At 32.7% G+C, this 19730-nt stretch overlaps 1 protein-coding gene and 2 long non-coding RNA genes across 7 annotated transcripts; 2 read left to right on the top strand and 1 right to left on the bottom strand.

Moving 5' to 3' along the window:
* Nucleotides 1-1286: 1286 nt before the first annotated feature.
* Nucleotides 1287-4902, top strand: LOC112707685 (uncharacterized). Of its 5 annotated transcripts, none has more exons than XR_011869419.1 (5): nt 1287-2015; nt 2495-2660; nt 2790-2834; nt 4036-4142; nt 4618-4902. It is a non-coding gene; the product is annotated as an uncharacterized lncRNA (long non-coding RNA). The 5 variants fall into 5 exon arrangements; XR_011869422.1 differs by having other exon boundaries at nt 4580-4902; XR_003156123.3 differs by having other exon boundaries at nt 1325-2015; nt 2483-2660.
* A 6729-nt stretch (nt 4903-11631) lies between these two features.
* On the bottom strand, nt 11632-13497 carry LOC112707692 (uncharacterized). The gene is made up of 3 exons (XM_072233264.1): nt 13473-13497; nt 12771-13312; nt 11632-11902 (listed from the first exon to the last, which is right to left on the bottom strand). Exons 1-3 carry the CDS (start codon nt 13495-13497, stop codon nt 11873-11875), a joined length of 597 nt encoding a protein of 198 aa, XP_072089365.1. The 3' UTR covers nt 11632-11872.
* Nucleotides 13498-18297: 4800 nt separating this feature from the next.
* Nucleotides 18298-19097, top strand: LOC140177859 (uncharacterized). The gene is made up of 3 exons (XR_011869392.1): nt 18298-18342; nt 18420-18672; nt 18809-19097. It is a non-coding gene; the product is annotated as an uncharacterized lncRNA (long non-coding RNA).
* The last annotated feature ends 633 nt before the right edge of the window (nt 19098-19730 follow it).

Here is a 19730-nt window from a genome sequence, read left to right as displayed (position 1 = left end):
TCTCAAGACTCAAAACCTGGCTCTTTTGGGTAAATAGTGTTGGAAAATCATGACTCAACCAAACTCTCTTCTTTCTAGAATGCTTAAAGGTAAATATTTCAGATTTAATTCTATCCCTACAGCAGAAGTAGGAACTTTACTTTCTTGGGGTTAGTAAAGTATTCTTGAAGGGAGGTGAGTTGTACAGAAAGACATTAGTTGAAAAGTAAGTTCTGGTGATATCCAAATCTTCAATGAACCATGGCTCCCTCCTCCTTACTTCTTCAATGTTCCACCTCCTTACTTTTTCACTGTTCCACCATCTGCAGTACTATTATCAGATAGTTATCATCTATTATGCGTGAAAGACCTTTTTTGTCAAATAAACAGTAAAACCAAGCATTAATCTCAAATATTTGTTCTCCAAAAATTGCTTAGCGAATCCTCTTCATAACAACAAGAGAAAGTGAAAACACAATTCAATGGGTGATAAACAAAGCAAAAATATATAATGTTGCACCAGGGTACAATGTTGCTTACCAATTTTACCATACTTCTATCGAATTTTATCCAAATTTCATACAACAGAGACTAGTTTCAAGTCATTTATTGAAGTTGAAAATCCCTCACAGGATCTTAGTCTTTATATGAAAAATCCTCTATGGCAAATCACCACTAGAATCACTCATGCACTGTCTATTTTTCTGTGGAGATGCTAATCTAGTGTGAAAGAAGAGTCTTTTGACTTACCTCATTTCAGATGTTAGTTGTTCCTTGTTCTTCGATTGGTGGAGGGATTCGGTGTTATAAATTGGACTTTAGAGAACAATCTCTCATAGAGCTCGACTGATTTTGATTATAGTTTCGAATATTTGGAAGGAGAGGTATCGACAAATTTTTGAGCATGTCCAAGAACTTCTAAAAAAAGTGCTAGCAATATTGCTTAAGTTAAATCAGAAACTATTAAATTTATCTTAAATATAATGTCTTAATATTTTTTTATTTATTTTTTATATTATTTTTTTATAATTTTATTTGTTCATAAATATTTAAAAAATTTTTTTAATTTTTTTATTTTAACTTTAAATTTTACATTTATTTTTTTATTAAATAAATACTATTATTATCTAAAGAAATTATATAAAATAAATTAAATAAAAATTAAACATTAAATTATAGACACTATAAAAATATGACAAATGCTCTTTAGTAGTAATATATGAGAGTCAAGGCACGGAGATACGAATAAATTATTACTGCACAGTTTTTGACGTTTTGGTTAAAGATGAGAGATTACATTTTATGTTGATTACATTTTATGTTTTCCAATAACAAAAAAAATGGAGAAGATCCATTTCCGAAAATTGCGGCCAAGTAGAGGTGAATGCTAAAAACACGGCGTGGTGTGATCCCAAAACTGATTTCCCAACGGCATTCTCTTGAAAGAAACACGTGGCAGTCGCTTTCAGGGGGAGTGAGAGAGACGACAGACGAGACTCAGCCACCGCAACTTAATTTCCGAGTTTGACCACATGTGCAGAACACCGGGGGCTGACACCTATAACACAAGGAACGGCTACGTGGCACTACCACACGTCTACCTTGCCTTACTGGATTAACCCCGTGGATACGCGTTCTAATCATTTTGCTAATTTTGGAGACTCGGTTCTGGAAACTTGGATGATGTGGTGCGCCATTCAGGCTCAGCAGGCTCACTCTCCCATCTTATAAGTAAATCCTAATCATTGGAACAAAATATATTCTAGCTTCTAACTTCTCTGTTACCAAGGAGGTGCACTTCTCCTTTTTGTTCCCAACATTAGCAGGTATACACATATTTGTCAAGCTTCAACATCAATATATACAGACAAACACTTGGAATTGTTGAGTGAACAGGGATCACGCTGCCAAACATAGAAATCAAGAATTGGCTCCTTCTTTGTATCCCTGCGTTCCATCTTTCTTTCTTTCTTTCTTTCACATAGCGGAAAACCTCCACTACATGAATTTCACTTCTGCTGCATCTTTTTCCACAGGTAATTCATAACCGCCTACGTCACATATCCTATCCTATCTTCCCATGGTTTTCTTCAATTCACTATGCGCTATTCATATCTCGTTTACTTTACCTAGTTTCTTTATTTTGTTGGAAAAGGAAAATTGCTTGATCAATTAGTTGGAAGCTTCAACCAATAATGCCGCCCCCTTTTTTGAATCCTCCAATGCGACCGGAGAAACCGTATTTTCAATATGAATTTCCCTGTCATTTTTTAACAAACAATTCGTTACTACGAAATTTCTCAGAGGTTCCAAAATCCTGAAAGGTTTCCAACGGTTTTTCGAATTTTTTGGTTAATTGCTTCGGTGTTATCGCTTAGAAAACAAGATTGACGGCGCTCGGCGCTCCAATATCGCGCGTCTTTCTGCCTTTTTCAATTATTATATACGCGTTTTTTTCATCAATTGCGATGCCGTTTTGAATGCTTCTAAACTACTCATACAGCATATTGTACAGATCGACGAAGACGCAGTAGCTCGGGTTATCACCCTGCAGCCGCCGCCAAACTCCAATTAATTGAAGCTTGTCTGATTTGTTCTTAGTCATAGACACTGGATATATTTTACCATCCACACATGGATCGGGAAATTGAATCGCTCATTGAGAGAATACATCCTCCCAGGTACTACACATCATTCGCTGTTTGATTTTCTCTTCTTTTATTCGCGTGCTTCTGATTTTTGGTTCGATCGGATGGTAGGGTTCATTGTAAAGATATTTTAATGGTTTCTGTTATTCTCTGTGTGTATAGGGTCTGCATAGACAACGATTCTTGCCGAGAATGCACAAAGTGAAGGTTAGCTGCATTTTACATATCCAACAACTTGCATATGTTTAATACTTTAAAATCATAGCTTATTCATTTAATGTGAATTTGACTTTCTAACTATGCTTGATTATGCTATACATCGTTTTCGTAACCCACTGATTTTGAACCAACCCTAGTCTTGCAGTACTTTATGTTACATATACTTTTCCTATTTAATAAATCAGTTGATAAATTTTAGGAATATGCTATATATGCATCAGCAATTAGACAGATATCCATTGTGTGTGTGGAAATTCCTGAATTCACCCCACTTTTAGCTTTGGTGTAATACTTTATCATATGTGATGCATCACGATCCAGAGCTTGAGTTGTCACTTTTATATACCACTTGCAACCAATTAAAGCGCAATGGATTTATTATCGTGCATAATAATTGTGTTTACCCTTTCGGCCGTGACAAGTTAGGAGTTCATTAGTGGTCTTCAGCTTTATTTGAGACCTATTCGTGAAACAATTTACTTTCTTACCTATTTCTTTTTTGGTGTCATCTCATTTTAGTATAAATTATACTTAAAAGACAAATAAATCCCAGCTTCACTCCTAACAAATAAAAACCAAATTAGATTTGTATTCTATGAAAATGAGACTTGGGAATCAGAGGCAAACAAAGCAGACTTCCGAGCAGAAATAAGCCTCATTTCTTTGTACAATTATTGTACGGTTGAGAGAAGTATTTTAAAATAGAAATAAAAAATATTTTGTATTTAGATATATTTATATAATTATTTTATATTGAAATTAGAAGCAGATATAAGTATTTTTATTATAAAAATTACAATAAAGGGTATAATTATTTTTAGAAAATAAAGGGTATAATTATTTTTATTATATATTTGTTTATTAGTATAAAATTTTAATTAAAATTTTTATTTTAATATTATTGGTTATAGTTTATATTTTTTACATGTGTATATTTGTCTTTTTAAAAATATACGAAGATAAATTACTTATTTTCTGCTTCATTTTTTTTAGAACAATCAACCAAAAAAATAAAATATGTATTTATGTTTTCCAAAAGCACAAACGAGTGAGGTCAATTGATCCAGGACACCAGAAATTAATGACTAGGCATAGTATCATATATCATGAGATTTTAAAAATTGTTTAACCTTTATGTAGATAAATAAATCATATTCAAATTTGTAAATAATGTGGTTCCCCTTAACAGGTCGATAGTGCAAACAAGCACGGGATATTATTGGAGGTGGTCCAGAGATCTTGATCTTATTATTTCTAGATCATACATTTCCTCTCATGGTGGATAGTTTATGGATGGTATGTGTCTCTCTCTGCACTCCCATTTTCTTTTCCATTTATGATTAAACCAACACTGTAATTAAAGAGGGACAGGAATATATATTATTCGAACACAGAAATCTTTTAAATAACAAAATACTGACTTGTCTCTTTTTAGTTTGTGTCTACTTAAAATTGGTTTACCTGCCCCTCTAATCCTCTATGATGATCACTTACACATTTTTAAATAATAATTTTCTCGGGTGATCCGTAGATAATTGATAAATCGCTTTGTTTGTTGTTGTTCTTGTTACCGTATGACATATGCATGACTAATGTACACCCGTAGCCCCATAACTACACTATCGTCTCTAAACTGCAATATAATGACCCTGTTCTCATCCATGTGTTGTGGTCTGCTCTTTTTTTTTTTTAATTTAACTAGTGAATGAACCCAATATAATGATATAATGCAGTGTATAAGTATAACTAGGCAAATATATTCAACTCACAGAAACTATGTACCACTAGAAGAAAAGGAAATATCTCAAGTGATGAAGATGATGAAACTACGTCAGAACCATATGGTTGCGATGGGGTCCACTCACTCCAAACACGGCCCTGGAGATGACTGGGCTGGCCGGCCCGGCCTACTATCTGAAATAGCTTCGGTGCTAATGTTAGTTCTTCAACATCCTCGTTGTGCACAACAAATCTTTTTTTTTCTTTGAATGTCTAACCTCTCAAGAATAATGTCTATTATTTTTATATGAATAACAGTTAATTTGTCTTTTATCAACCGTTCTTTCTCTTTTAGGACTTTGAAAAAAATTTTGATTTCTTCTTTTTTGAGAATAGTTTTTTTTATTTCTTTCTCTTTCGTGACCACATTCTCATCTTTGTCCATGGTTTTAATTTCGTTTTTGTCTTTCATTTTTATTGGCTTCTCCTCTAAGTTTTGCCTGCAATACATATTCTATATGTTATTGTTTGTCTTTATCCATTCCTTTTTCATAAGCCTGTAAAGAACCATTCAACTGATTATTGTATTTAAATTTTTAGACTCTACTGATCATTGTATTTAAATTTTTAGACTCTTCAATGGCAACTATCACATAGTAAAATTTTGAGTTGAGAGAACGAAGGATTTTCTCAACAATATGAACATCTTTTAATTTTTCTCTAAGTTTTTTTATTTGGTGCACTAGTGTCAAAATTTTGGTGAAATAATTCGAAATGAATTTAGTCTACTTCGTTATTAAATACTCAAATTCAACTTTTAGAGTTTGAAGATGAACATTTTTCATCTTTTCAATTTCTATCAATTTCTATGACGAAATTTTAAAGAGTATTTTAAGTTTTTTTTGTGTTGGTTACATTAGCAATATTCTCAAATATATCAATATCTAAGTCTTGATGAATGATAGTAAGTGTACATTGATTTTTCTTTCTTTTATTTTTTAATTTGTTTTTATGGACTTTTGTTAGCTTCTTCACATTTTCTGGTTTTACAGAGTCTTTTTTTAACTATCTTTCACATTTCTTAAGCACCAAAAATTGCTTTCATTCGGGATGCCTAATTGTCATAGTTGATCCTAGATAATTGTGGATATTGAAAAGATAAAGTGATTTCTTTTTACGAAAATATTTTATAAATAACTCTGATATTACTTTGTTAGAAAATTAAAAGAACAAGGCACACACACTACGAAGAATATATAAAATAAAAAGAAATATATTAAATATATTTGTTGGGTGTGTATTTTATGAAATGATTACATATATATTTATACTTTTTTTAGATATTTAAATTTTAATACATTCTAAATAAATAAATATTTTAAAATAAAACTAAATATAGGCAATCCATTTAAATGAACTAGATGGTTATAATTTAAGAATTGATAGAAATTATTATTTAAATAAGTTGTCTATATTTAGTTTTATTTTAAAGCATTTGTTTATTTAGGATGCGATAAAATTTAGATGTTAAAGAGAAGTATAAATATGTATGTAATCATTTTATAAAATACACATAACAAATATATTCAATAATTTTTATTTTATATATTTTTTGTGAGTATGTGTGTCTTGTTCTTTTATTTTTTAACAAAGTGGTATTAGAGCTACTTATAAAATGCTTTTGTAAAAAAGAATCACTTTATCTTTTTAATACCCACAATTATCTAAGTTCAACTATGATAATTGGGTATCCAGAATAAAAATAATTTTCGGTGTTCAAGACGTGTGGGAAATGGTTGAGAAAGACTGTAGAACCAAAAAATGTGGAGAAGCTAACAAAAATTCAGAAGGATGAATTAAAAAATAAAAGAAAGAAAGATCAATGTGTACGTACTATTATTCATCAATGTTTAGATGATAATATATTTGAGAATATTGCTGATATAACTAACGCAAAGAAAGCTTGCAATACTCTTCAAAATTTCGTCAGAGGAGTTAAAAAGGTGAAGAAGGTTCGTCTTCAATCTCTAAGGACCGAGTATGAGTCTCTAATGATAAAAGAGTTTGAATTCATTTCAAATTATTTCATCAAAGTTTTGGCGGTAGTGTACTAGATGAAAAAATTTGGAGAAAAATTAGATGTTCGTGTCATTGAGAAAATCTTTAGTTCTCTCAACTCAAAATTTTACCATGTGGTGGTAGCTATTGAAGAGTCCAAAGGTTTGGATACGATATTCATTGATCAGTTGAATGGTTTCTTACGTCCATGAAGAAAAAATGGATAAAGGCAAGCAAAATCGTGTGGAGCATGTCTTGCAGGCAAAATTTTCGTTGAATCCAAAAAGAAAAACCAACGAAAATGGAAGACAAAGACGAGGCCGTGGACCAAGACAAGGACGTGGTTACAGAAGAGGAAGAAATGAGAAAAATTATTCCCAAGCGAAAAGAAATCAAAATTTTTTCTGAGGTCGTGAAAGAAGAACGGTTGATAAAAGACAAATTAAAATGTTATTCATGTGGAAAGAATGGGCATTATTTTTGGGAGTGTCAGACATCTAAAGAAGAAAATAAATTTGTTGTGCACAGTAGAAATGTTAAGGAACTAACATTATTCCTTACGCTCAAGAAAGATCAAAATACTGAAGATAGTACGTGGCATCTTGATAACGAAACTAGCAATCATATGACACGTGATAGAAGTAAATTTGTAGCACTTGGCACCAATGTAAAAGGACACGTGCATTTTGGTGATGAATTAAAAGTAGATATCAATGGCAAAGGACGATTCTATTCGAGCTGAAGAACGGAAGTTATAAGATTTTTTCCAATGTTTATTACATTCCAAAAATGATGAATAATATCTTGAGTATTGAGCAACTTATGGAGAATGGTGATAAGATAGTTATGGAAGATCGCTATTTTTGGCTTAGAGATAAAAATAAAAATTTTATTGCTAAGATTTCTATGATAAGAAATCGTATGTTCTTGTTAAACATGAGAACTGGTAGAGCTATATGTTTGAAGTAATGTATCAAAGATCCATCCTGGATTTAGCATATGAGATATAAACATTTAAATTTTGGTAGGCTCAAAGAATTGAAAACGAAGAAGATGATAAAAGAAATTTCAACAATTGATCATCCTCATCAATTATGTGAAGCTTGCTTACTTGAAAAACATTCAAGAAAGTTTTTTAAAGCAGTCCAAATTAAGAGCTACTAAGCCACTTCAGCTTATTTACGCAGATGTTTGTGGACCTATCAAGCCTTTATTACTTGGTAAGAGTGTTTATTTTCTACTTTTTATTGATGATTATTCAAGAAAAATATAGATTTATTTTTTGAAACAAAAGAGTGAAGCATTTAATGCATTCAAAAAGTTCAAAGCTATCGTTGAAAAGGAAAGTGGCTATGAGATAAAAACTCTCAGAATTGACAGAGATGGAGAATTCACTTCAAATGAATTCAAGACATTCTGTGAAAACTATGGTATTCGACGTCCCCTAACTGTTCCTAGATTACCTCAACAAAATAGAGTTGTTGAAAGAAAAAATAGGACAATTCTAAATATGGTAAGAACGATGTTGAAAAGCAAGTCATTGCCAAAAAAAGTTATGGGGAGTTTAACTATTAAATTGCTCACCTACCAAGAGTTTAAGAGATATAATATCTCAAGAAGCATGAAGTGGTTTATAACCTAATGTGTCACATTTAAGGAATTTTTTATCTATTGTAGATGTTCAAATTCCTGAACAAGAAAGATCAAAATTTGATGATAGGAGCTAAAAGGTCGTATTTATTGGCTATGAGGAGAATACTATTCTTCAATCTCGATAACAATAAAGTAATAATAAGCAGAGATGTTGAGTTTGAAGAGAGTACAAAATGGGACTGGACTACACAAAATGAAGCTATTTATGATTTTTTGCCTTACTTTGAGGAAGAAGAAGCTCCAATGCAAGAAGTGCAAGATAAAACTGATCTTTGAACACTAGCATTAACCCTACTATCATCGTCATCTCCATTCTCTAGTTCAAGTAAAGGCCGTCGCAGATATCGAAGTCTCACTAATTTCCATGAGCAAACTAAAATGCTAGAGGATGAGAATTTATTGTGTCTACTCTCTAATGATAAGCTTTTGAGTTTTAAGAAGCTGTCAAAGATGAAAAATAGATACAAGCTATAGAGGAAAAAATTCAATCAATTGAGAAGAACAATACTTGAAAACTTGCATCACTTCCAAGTGATCATCAGGCTATTGGAGTCAAATGGGTCTACAGAGTTAAAAAAATGCTAAAGGTGATGTAAAAAGGTACAAGACAAGACTCGTTTCAAAGAATGTATAAGAAAAAGCAAAGAATAGATTATGATGAGGTATTTGCTCCTATTGCTCGCTTGAAAACGATAAGGCTATTGTTATTACTTGCAGCACAAAACCATTGGAAAATTCACCAAATGGATGTGAAGTCTGTTTTTTTGAATGGTAATTTTCTGGAAGAAGTTTATATTGAACAACCTTTGAATTTTGTTGTTGAAGATTGTGAAGATAAGGTATTAAGGCTTAAAAAGGTTTTATATGGACTGAAGTAAGCTCAAAGAGTTTGAAATGATCGTCTTGATATGTATTTTTAAGATAATGACTTCAATAGGTGCATTCATGAATATGCACTTTATATGAAGGAGGAAAGATGAAATTTGTTATTTGTTTGTGTCTATGTGGATGATCTTATATTCAAAGAAAATAATTAAATAATGTTTGAAAAATTTAAGAAGGTAATGGCTTAAGAATTTGATATGAGTGATATGGGTTTAATGTCTTATTACCTGAGAATTGAAGTGAAACAAATAGAGGATGGAATTTTCATCTCATAAGAGGCTTACGCAAGAGAGCTATTGAAGAAACTCAACATGTTGGACCGCAATCCTACCAATACACCTATGGAATGTGGAGTCAAACTTTTTAAAGAGTCAAACTTTTCAAACATTATTCAAAAGCCTTGTATGGAATTTATTTAACCTGTACCAGACCTGATATTTTGTTTTCAGTTGGGTTAGTTAGTCGTTACATAGAAAATCCAACAGAAACCATATGAAGTCAGCCAAGAGAATTCTTTGCTAGTTAGTCGTTACATGCAGAATTCAATAGAAACCCATATCAAGGCAGCCAAAAGAATTCTTTGCTATCTTAGAGGTACTCTTGATTATGACATGTTTTATTCAGTTTCAGATGAATTCAAATTAATGGGCTATTGTGATAGTGATTATGCTGGGAATATTGACGGTAGAAAGAGTACTATTGGATTTATTTTCCTTCTAGAAAATAATGCAATTTTTTATGTTCAAAGAAACAGCCTATATTCACTTTTTTAACTTGTGAAGTTGAATATGTTGTTTGGCTGAAGATACTATTGAAGGAACTTCATTTTGAGCAAGCTGAATCCACTAAGATCATGATGGACAACAAGTCGGCCATCGCCCTAGCAAAAGAACCCACTATTTCACGATAAAAGCAAGCACATAAAGACAAAACACATTGAGAACATGCATTTGGAGGTTGAGTATGTGAAATCACTTGATCAAGTTGTCGACATTTTCACAAAGTCTTTGAAATATGATATTTTTCAAAAGTTAAGGATTATGATTGGAGTCGAAAAATTATCAAGTTTAAGGGAGAATGTTAAAAATAAACTTGATGGTTAGAATTTAAGAATTGATAGAAACCACTATTTAAATAGGTTGTCTATGTTTACTTTTATTTTAAAGTATTTGTTAATTTAGGATGTGTTAAAATTTAGATGTCAAAGAGAAGTATAAATATATATGTAATCATTTCATAAAATACACACAACAAATACATTCAATACACTCCTCTTTATTTTATATATTCTTCATGAGTGTGTGTGCCTTGTTCTTTTATTTTCCAACACTGTGACCTCGAGAATGGCCTAGACCCACAACAACAGAACGGCCTGCATCATCTACATAGAAGACACTTTAAAAGCAGGGCCGATCAAGGACCCAATATGGCTGGGCCACATTCAAGAGCAGCTTCAGAATGTGGTGGAGGCCCATGGCGATATCAGAGAGAGGAAAAGCGTGAGGCTAAGAAACTTGGCGGCGGGAAGCACCCACACAAAACGGCGGCTCCACCAGCTAATGTACGTGGACAGGGACTACAAGAGCTATCGTACGTGTCACGGGGAGAGAAGCGGAGGGGTGTGATGGGACCTACGTGTCCATTAATAGATGCAAGGACAAAAGGTATTGGATGGTCAATGTGAGGAGCAGGGGCCATCCTAAACTACTCTTTGATACCGTCTACGTCTTAACTGACTTGCATTATGTGGTGTTCCACGCTGCCATCAGGTCCAAGAGTTCCATAGCCGAGTAGGAGTACTTTATAAAGCACGTCGTTGCTGGTGCTTGACTAGACAAAGAATCCGAGAGACAAAAGCTCATCTTATGCTTAATCGCTACCATAGAACGCAAAGTCTCCCATGTACATCTCATTCCACCCACCATTAAGGTGTATTTTTATTTAAAGTGCATGCATGCATGAATCTACATATAATATCATTTGTTCGTCATCACTAACTAACGCAATACGGTATGTATGCAGGGATTAAGGGTAGATATTCACACCAAGAATAGGTCGGGTCTACTATCGAACGTGACAATAGGGGTGGCAGTGGGGCGGGTAGGGGCGGGTTTTCACCCTACCCGACTCCGCCCCGCCGTCCTGTTATGCATATACTACCCGCCCCATCAGTACCCGCGGGTAGTAAATTATAGAACCCGAACCCGCCCCCTATAAAAATTAAATATTTTAATTTTTACCTATTCATATATAAATTAAGACAAATTTAAAATTCGAAAACACCTATATCAATAAAATTAAAATTAATGAGGGTCTAAAATTAACATAAATCATATCATAAATGCATAAAAATCAGAATGCACAATTACAAAGTCAGAATAAAATCAAAATTAAAATAGAACACCATGAGCCAAAAAAACTTATGCATATAACAACATATTTCCTTAATTAAAACAGAACACCATGAGCATATTTCCTTAACAAATTCTAGGATGAAATTACTGCAGTTTCAAAATTTTGCATTCAGAAACAATAATTATTACACGAGTCACATGCATATTTGTTTAATCAATATCAATAATTCAACTCCAAAATACAGCAAAGCACAGAACAGCCGTGATCATTATGTACTCTCCCCGCCAAAAGAAATGAGAGAGTGTGTGAGAAAATTGGAACATTTTCTGACTGTTGGTAGGTTCAACAATACATGACTATTGCTTCTTCTCCTCTGCTTTCCTGGGCTGAAAAGAAGGGCACATGAAAGAAAAAGAAAATTAATAGAATAGGTATAGATCATATACTTAAATGGACGGAATGATATTGAGAAACATAAATTGTAAGACCATGCAGAGAAATTAGTTGCATTTTGCAAAAGCATATGTATTACTAGTGCATCAATGAGTAACCACATAAAGATAGCATACAGACAAATAATATGGATTATTATATAGCATTATTTATATATCCGGGGAAGAAATTATGTCCATCTTATAGAAAAATTCTGGAACATACAGTTAATCAATACGAATGGTTTCTTCTTTGCTGTTTCTAGCAACATATGACATGTACCTTGGTAGTAAAATCAATGAATCCATTTAGGAACTTCAATTTATCTCAGAATTGTAATGTATCTTCCCTATTCTATATAACAATACAAGCAAAAAAGACCTTTTAAACATCCTAATAAAAATGTGCAATTTTGCATTAAAATTTATTACAGGCAAGATCAAATTAAAGTAGGATATCAGGCATGAAGAACAGGAAAACCACCAAACTCATCATGGCTCTTATGAGAAAAGCTATACTCATCATGCGACAAAGAGATTAAATGCAACATCCACTACTCATATTTCAGATTGAAAAATGCAATCCAGGGATGTTTAAGTTTGAAAATCAAAATTACTGTCCCAGATAAATGTAAGAGCAGTTTTCCGTTTCCATACAATTCTAAATTCCAAAAGTAAAGACGATAATGCAGCACTAATTACCATCCAGAAAGTAACAGAAAAAGATCCGCAATGAAATAATAAGCAGAGAATTAACATTGAAAGGAACCGCACCAAACATAATCGCAAGTAAATAAAATCGATAAAGTGAGAAAAAACAAACATTGACACTAGGTGCGGGCTGAGATAGCTCTTCTTTGGGAATGATGACGGGCCATGACTCACCAGCTTCTCGGAACATCTGCTCGGTCTCTAGGGTTTGGCCTTTTTCAAGAATCATGGTCCTTATGCTCTGTGCAGGGGTTGAGGTCGCATCGAAGGCTTGCTCGACGCCGTTCACGAAGGTCACCGTGATCTGCGGCGGGTGTTCATCGGTTCGGCGCTTCACCTCCACCTGGCACGCAGGGTTTGATTCCCTCGCCTCCATACACGAGCATGTGGGACTGAGAGGCGGCGTGGAGGAGGAGCCAGACGAGGCTCGATTACGATGCAGAGGAGGCACGGGGGTGGCTCGTCTAGTGCCCGACTTGGAGGCCGGAGGGAGCGCAGAGAATGTGGGACTGAGAGGCGGCGCGGAGGAGGAGCAACATGCGGCTTGAACCTTGAAGGAGGCGCGGAAGAGACAACGAGGGTTGGGACTGGGAGAGTGGAAGACTGGGAGTTCAGTGACGGTGGGTGAGAACCTTAACCTACTAACCCTAATTGCTAAAAAGTTATATATATATGTACTCCGGGGCGGGTAGGGGCGGGTTTATCCTGAACCCGACCCGCCCCGCCCCGCTCATCAAACCCGCCACGATTCAGACCTGCTCCGCACCGGGTCGGGTTTAAACCCGCCCCGACCGGGTAGGGGCGGGGCGGGTACCCGCGGGTACGGGTACTGCTGCCATCCCTACGTGACAAGGGTTTTCCATGAGAATGGACTATCGGTATCAAGGGTTGATATTGAAATAGAAGGGGACAATGCGGTGGGATCATTCTTTGTGACAGACTGTTCTAGTCAACAAGTAAACCCTAATATAGCGGAGCTGGTGAGACAAGTGTGGGGCAGAACCTTAGTTACTGATCACAAGTCACTTTATAGGGTTCCTAAATCATCCTCCTCCTCCTTGTCGGCTATGGATGAAACCACCAACAATTTGGTGGCCAAGGCAATAGTTTTTATTGGGAACATGCTATGGTCTCAGATAGAAAGTCCTTCAGGTAGTTTTGGGCTTTTGGCTCTATTAGATCCTGAGAATTGAAAAGCTACCACCCGAGAGCGTTTGTTTTTGGAGACAGAACAGAATATGACATTGAGACAGAGACAATAGAATAGACACTAAAAATTATTCTTTGTGTATTGTGTTTGATACGATGTACAAGACACTAATGTAATGTTTAGTATTATATTTGGATAGACATGGACAAGACTAAATATTATATGAAATGACTAAAATAGACATATCTTCTTCTCCCTCCCTCCCTGTGTCTCTTATTCCTTGTCCTAACTCTTCGCTAAACACGAACTCAGTCTCTCTTCTTTATCCTCTTCTAAAATCTAAAAATCTAAAATCCACCCCTAGCTAAATTCCTCTTCTAAAAATCACGAAGGGACTATAGGGATACATTTTTTTATCTCTGTTAAAATTTCAATTCTCTTTGCTGTAGCTTTGGTTTGTTACTCCTTTCTCACTTACACTCATATTTTCTTTCTAATTTTCTTCTTTTCTCTTTCATTTTTTGTTTCAGTTTGGTATGCTTTTGGTTTTGCTGTGTTATTGTGTAATTTTTATTTATTTATTTTGAACTTCGGTTTGGTTCTTCAATTTGTCAAAATGATTGAAACTAAAATCAAATAAAAAGAAGTGAATAACACAATGAGGTTGATGCCGGGCTGATTTCATCATGATAGGTATTCAATTTAATTTGATTTTGCTACTTTTTACATTTAATATGAAATCGCCTCTAACAAAAAAAATGGAAACAAGAAACTAAGCTAATACATATTTGCTGTTTGATAAAGAACGATATGTGAAGTTAATCCATTTACATGCTTTTGTTTCGATAGCTTGTAGACAAAAAAGATAAAAGGAGCCACTGTAATAATGTAAAACAAGTTAGTCAAATAATTGTCTAATTTAGTCAATTAATTTTCAAAGATGAAGTTTATCATTTTTGTTGAGTCAATTTATTGAAATATTTTTACATCAAATAATTTTTATGATATCATTAATTTTATATATGATTATCTGACGTCTTGTTAACTATTAAAGGACACTTAAGTCTAAAATGAGCTTGAAATATAAATAATCAAGATTGAAGGTAAATATAATATGCAGTAATCAAGCATGCGACAAATTCATTATAGATTTATGCCTATTATCTGAATGCAATGAATTATGATAAGGAGATCTATTGACTCCTAAGTTGACTTTTTCTTCTTCTTTTCTTTTTTATTGCTTTTGAGATTTTTGTAAATGAAAGAGGTCATTTATCCTTAACTAGTATATTTAGTATCTCATTTAATGTTAATTTTAATTTCGTTATTTAGTGGCATGGGTCTTTCTCCTTTTCTGTTACATTCACATGTCTTACCACCAATTAAAAGATTAAGAAGCTACTTAAGTCTGGGAAGTGAGACAAAAAAAGAATAAGAAGAAGAGAAGAAAAAAGAAAAGATGAGATAGAAAGCATGGAAAAGATACTTTGTTGGAGAATAGTGTTACAAAGAGAACATCAAATTAGGACTTTTGATATAATTTATAAAAAAGATAACAATGGAATAATAAAATAATCTATAAGTAAAATGGAAAAAAATTTTCATTAAAAAATCGTATCCATTTTGTTAAATTATGTGTTTATTATTATCCTTCGTAAAAGAGTGAACACAAAAAGTAAAGAAAACTGTTTTAGAAACAATGTGTTTAATGTCTATATCTCTACTTCTAAACACTTTTTAAATATTTACTATCCATCTCTCTGTATCATGTCTCCCAAAATAAACGCAATCTGTGTATCGTCGTGTAAATAAGCTCCATTAGAATTCTTAGGCGTGGTTTCGATTTTAGATTCCTTTAACTACTAACCTTCCATTCTATTGTTGGTGTACATAGATTTTCCACCGTAAATGAGATTCATAGATTGACTTGCCTACATTAGCTTCTTAAAGATCTCATTCATATAAAATGAGGTTAAAGCAAATACTTTATTCTGATGAAGGAGAAATCATTTTCATGCTTAGCTAAACGTTTTGAAGAACACAAAAAATAAACTCTGCTTTTTAAGAAGTTAATAGTAAACCCAAAAACATAAATGAAGCTCTTCGCTAATGAATTCATAAACTAATTGTGTGTGCATATTAACAAAAATATAAACTAGAACACCAAATAAAATAAGAGTTTAATTTTGAGGTTGTGAAATATTTTACACAATTGTACAATTACATCTGTTATACTTGTTCTTTTAGATAATTATTTATGCAGTCAATAAAAATATAATGTATGTGATATTACGTGATTGAATGTATATATAAAACTGTTTTATAATGCATATATAAAGCTGTTTTATAATAAAAAAAAATAAATCACGATAATCTCTTATGAATAACAAACAAACAACTCGAGATCTAAAATATGATGAAAATAATCAGAAGGTATTTTTTTTAATAAATAATAAAAAAATTTTGTATATGACAACAACTAATACATTTAATATGAATTTTGGTAAAAATATTTAGATAAGAATTTAGAAGGTATATGATAAAAATCAAAACAAAAGTTCATTTTTCTAAGAGAAAAGTTTAATATGGCCAATAATTTTTATTTATATTCATCAGCAATTTTAGCTAGTACACATATTCTACAAGTGTATTTGAGTATTTTTCTTAGTATCAGTTTATAAAAATACACTGATAGCTAAATACTGACTAAAAATAATAAATTATGCTGATTCTATAATATTTCTTTTTTCTAATCGTATTTACAAAAAATAAATCAAATATGATTTTTAAATCTTTTTTGAGAATATATATGTCACATGTTTAAATATTTCAAATTTTTATTTTATATATATTACACATTGTTAAATATTTTGAATATTTATTTATATTCGTATCTTTCATAATAATTTTTATCAACCATATAAATTTTTAAGTACCTATTTTGATAATTTACATGTAGAAAACCACTACATTTAATTATATCTAGTAAGTGAAAACAAACACTATTAGTAGTACGCTATTTAAGTATCATTACTACTAAAGCTAATATATGCACCAATTTTTAGTCCACAGGAAGTCAAAAAGGAAAAAAAATTATGCATTTTGTAGGTAATTAGTTACCATAAATTGACAAGTTTTTTAAATTTTCATTGGTTGATAGTGTAAAAATTCTACCAATACATAAAATTAGACAAAAAGTACACCAACGACAAAACATTGAATTACCTTACTCGTATAATTGAAAGGATTAATATTATTAAAGTATGAAACACCTTGCCGAACCAATCCTCTCGCTTCTACCTCTACACACCAATGATCCATGCCTCCAGCCTCCTGCGTGCTATCAAGACACCGAAGCAACCTACCCTTGGTTTTGAACTATTGACGTGTGATATATTCAACTATTTCCTCCTTGATCAGGACTCGAGTGGGTCATTTGGCATTGGAAAATGATAGGTAGGAATGGTTGAATTCGATTTGCGTATACACTATTGATTTTGGCGTACCCCCTATCTAATGTGTGCAAAGGGTAATATAATATTCTGACATTTATCGGTTGGTTATACATTCAAATATTTTTGTATCTAAATCCAATCAAACAAGTTCAATATTAAAAAAATTCACTCTCATTAATAAAATGCGTGTTACTCACACCAAAAACCTAAAGCATTACCAATTCAATTCGCGCTAGAATATGAAAAAACTCATCCTTCTTCTAACTCGAAATTACAACGAACAAATTTTAAATCTCTCACAAAATCTCAAAAAATCATTCATATTCTCTATGGAACTACTGTAGAATTAGGTGGAGCATTTGAATTCATCAACAAAAAACACACAAAAACAAGAACAAAGATTTTACAAGGTACTGAGAAAACTATTATTATTATGTTCAATTAATTTCTCACAAATCTCACGTTTCTTCTAGTTCGATTTAAGATTTAATGGATTGAGTTCATTCATTTAGTAGATTGAGTTTTTTTTATTCTATTTTTTTCTTGTTTTTTCCGTAACTAGGGCATCAAATGAAACTATGTTGTTTGTTTATTGGTTCTAATAAATAATTCGGTTCATCTCTTAGTTTAATTGAGTTCATTTACATGTAGAAATGAATTGAAATGTGTTTTTTTTATTGATTGAATGTTTATCACTTTTTGTTCAAATCTAAACCAAATTCGGTTCATTTGTGAAATGAGTCAGGTTCACTTCATACTACTTTTAGATATTCACGAAATATGTTATTCATTAAGAAATTCGATTCATCTCTTAGTTTAATTGAGTTCATTTACATGCAGAAATGAATTGAAATATGCTTTTCTTGTTTATTGAATGTTTATCACTTTTTGTTCGAATATGAACCAAATTTGGTTCATTTGTGAATTGAGTCAGGTTCACTTGATATTCACCAAATCTGAACCAAATTTGGTTTATTTTTAAATTGAGTGAGGTTTACCTGTTAAGTATTAACCAAATTTTTTGTTCCTTACAGCAAAAATAAAAAAGATGACCGTCTAAAAAAAAGTCGCATTATAATGTAAGCATATACACATCAAATCAACTCTATTTTTGTATTATAAATATATCATAACATAATGTTTCAAATCTTTGCAGAATACTCATGATCGGAGATGCTCAACAAAATCAATAACTAGAGTGTTCAAAGGATTGAGTGTAGAAAAAAAAACTATTGTTGAAACAAATGGGATTCGGTGCACTAGGACATATCCCGGAATTGAATGTCTCTCACAAGCTCTTGAGAGAATTGATTTGTTGCCTTGATATCTATCATGAATGCTTGGATACTCTCTATCGCAAAATCTACATAACCCCTGCCAAGATAAGAGATGCGCTGGGCATAAATTCCGTCAGTATTATATTTTTCATCTTTTACATTTGTATTTTTTCCTTTCTGATATTGTATCTCTTAACTGCCAATATGACTTCCTCCTTTTTTTCAAATTGTTGTTCAATCTCAAATTCATTGGTTGGATCCTCTTCAGGGCCTCCATGGGGAGATGACCAATTCGAAATCATTGCATCGAGGTTTAAGGTGGAAAAGTGATTCGGTCGGTCGTATGGTCGAGAAATGACAGGTTGTGTTAGAGTGATTTGTGTATTACTGTAGAAGTTCATCTCTACTCCATCGTCTCCGTCATCAAGATTAACTTCATATGGATCCATTAGGAAGGTTAACGTTTGATCCCTCTTGACTACCTTTAGGTGGCATATTTAGATTAACCACCGTCCTTCTAATATTTCTTCTAATAGCTCCACTTAACGGACTATCATCCACAATATCCGCAGATGATCCTCGTCTACCTAACTCCACTAGTAACACGAATAATTCCAACAGATGAATATTTATCCATTGGTTGTGCCACGACCTTATCAGACATACATCATCGTCGTCACGTAATCGATACCTAATTCAAAACAACAGAAAAAATTCTCAAAATCATGGTCTAATAAAAATAATAACTAAATAACAAAGACAACTGTAACATACCTTTTTTAAAACAAAGTGCCGTCTATAACAGTTGTCGGATATCTGTAGTAAATTTCTTTCACTCTTTTCGTGTGTTTCTGTCCAACAAAATGCAATATCAAATTTTTCAACACTGTTAGACTGTTAATTTCTGATGTCATGTATGTAATTATTAATTGTCCAAACTTAAAAACGATAGAATTTTCTACATCATATACTATTTCACCATCATAATAAATGGATAACAACAGCTTTGTAGACATTGTAGAAAAATAATTATAAGATAAGAACCAATGAGAAGAATGAAATATTGGTGTTGAGCTCGGTTCTCCACCAAACATGCTTTTATTTGACGATGCCTACGAGAAGTTTGCCGGGGGTGTGGCGAACTTCATATAAATTATGAAGTTCGCCGGAGGGTACGACGAACTTTATGA

This window comes from Arachis hypogaea, chromosome 1, assembly GCF_003086295.3.
Source record: "Arachis hypogaea cultivar Tifrunner chromosome 1, arahy.Tifrunner.gnm2.J5K5, whole genome shotgun sequence".
NCBI classification, from domain to species: Eukaryota; Viridiplantae; Streptophyta; class Magnoliopsida; order Fabales; family Fabaceae; genus Arachis; species Arachis hypogaea.
This window is presented reverse-complemented; position numbering and strand designations above follow the sequence as displayed.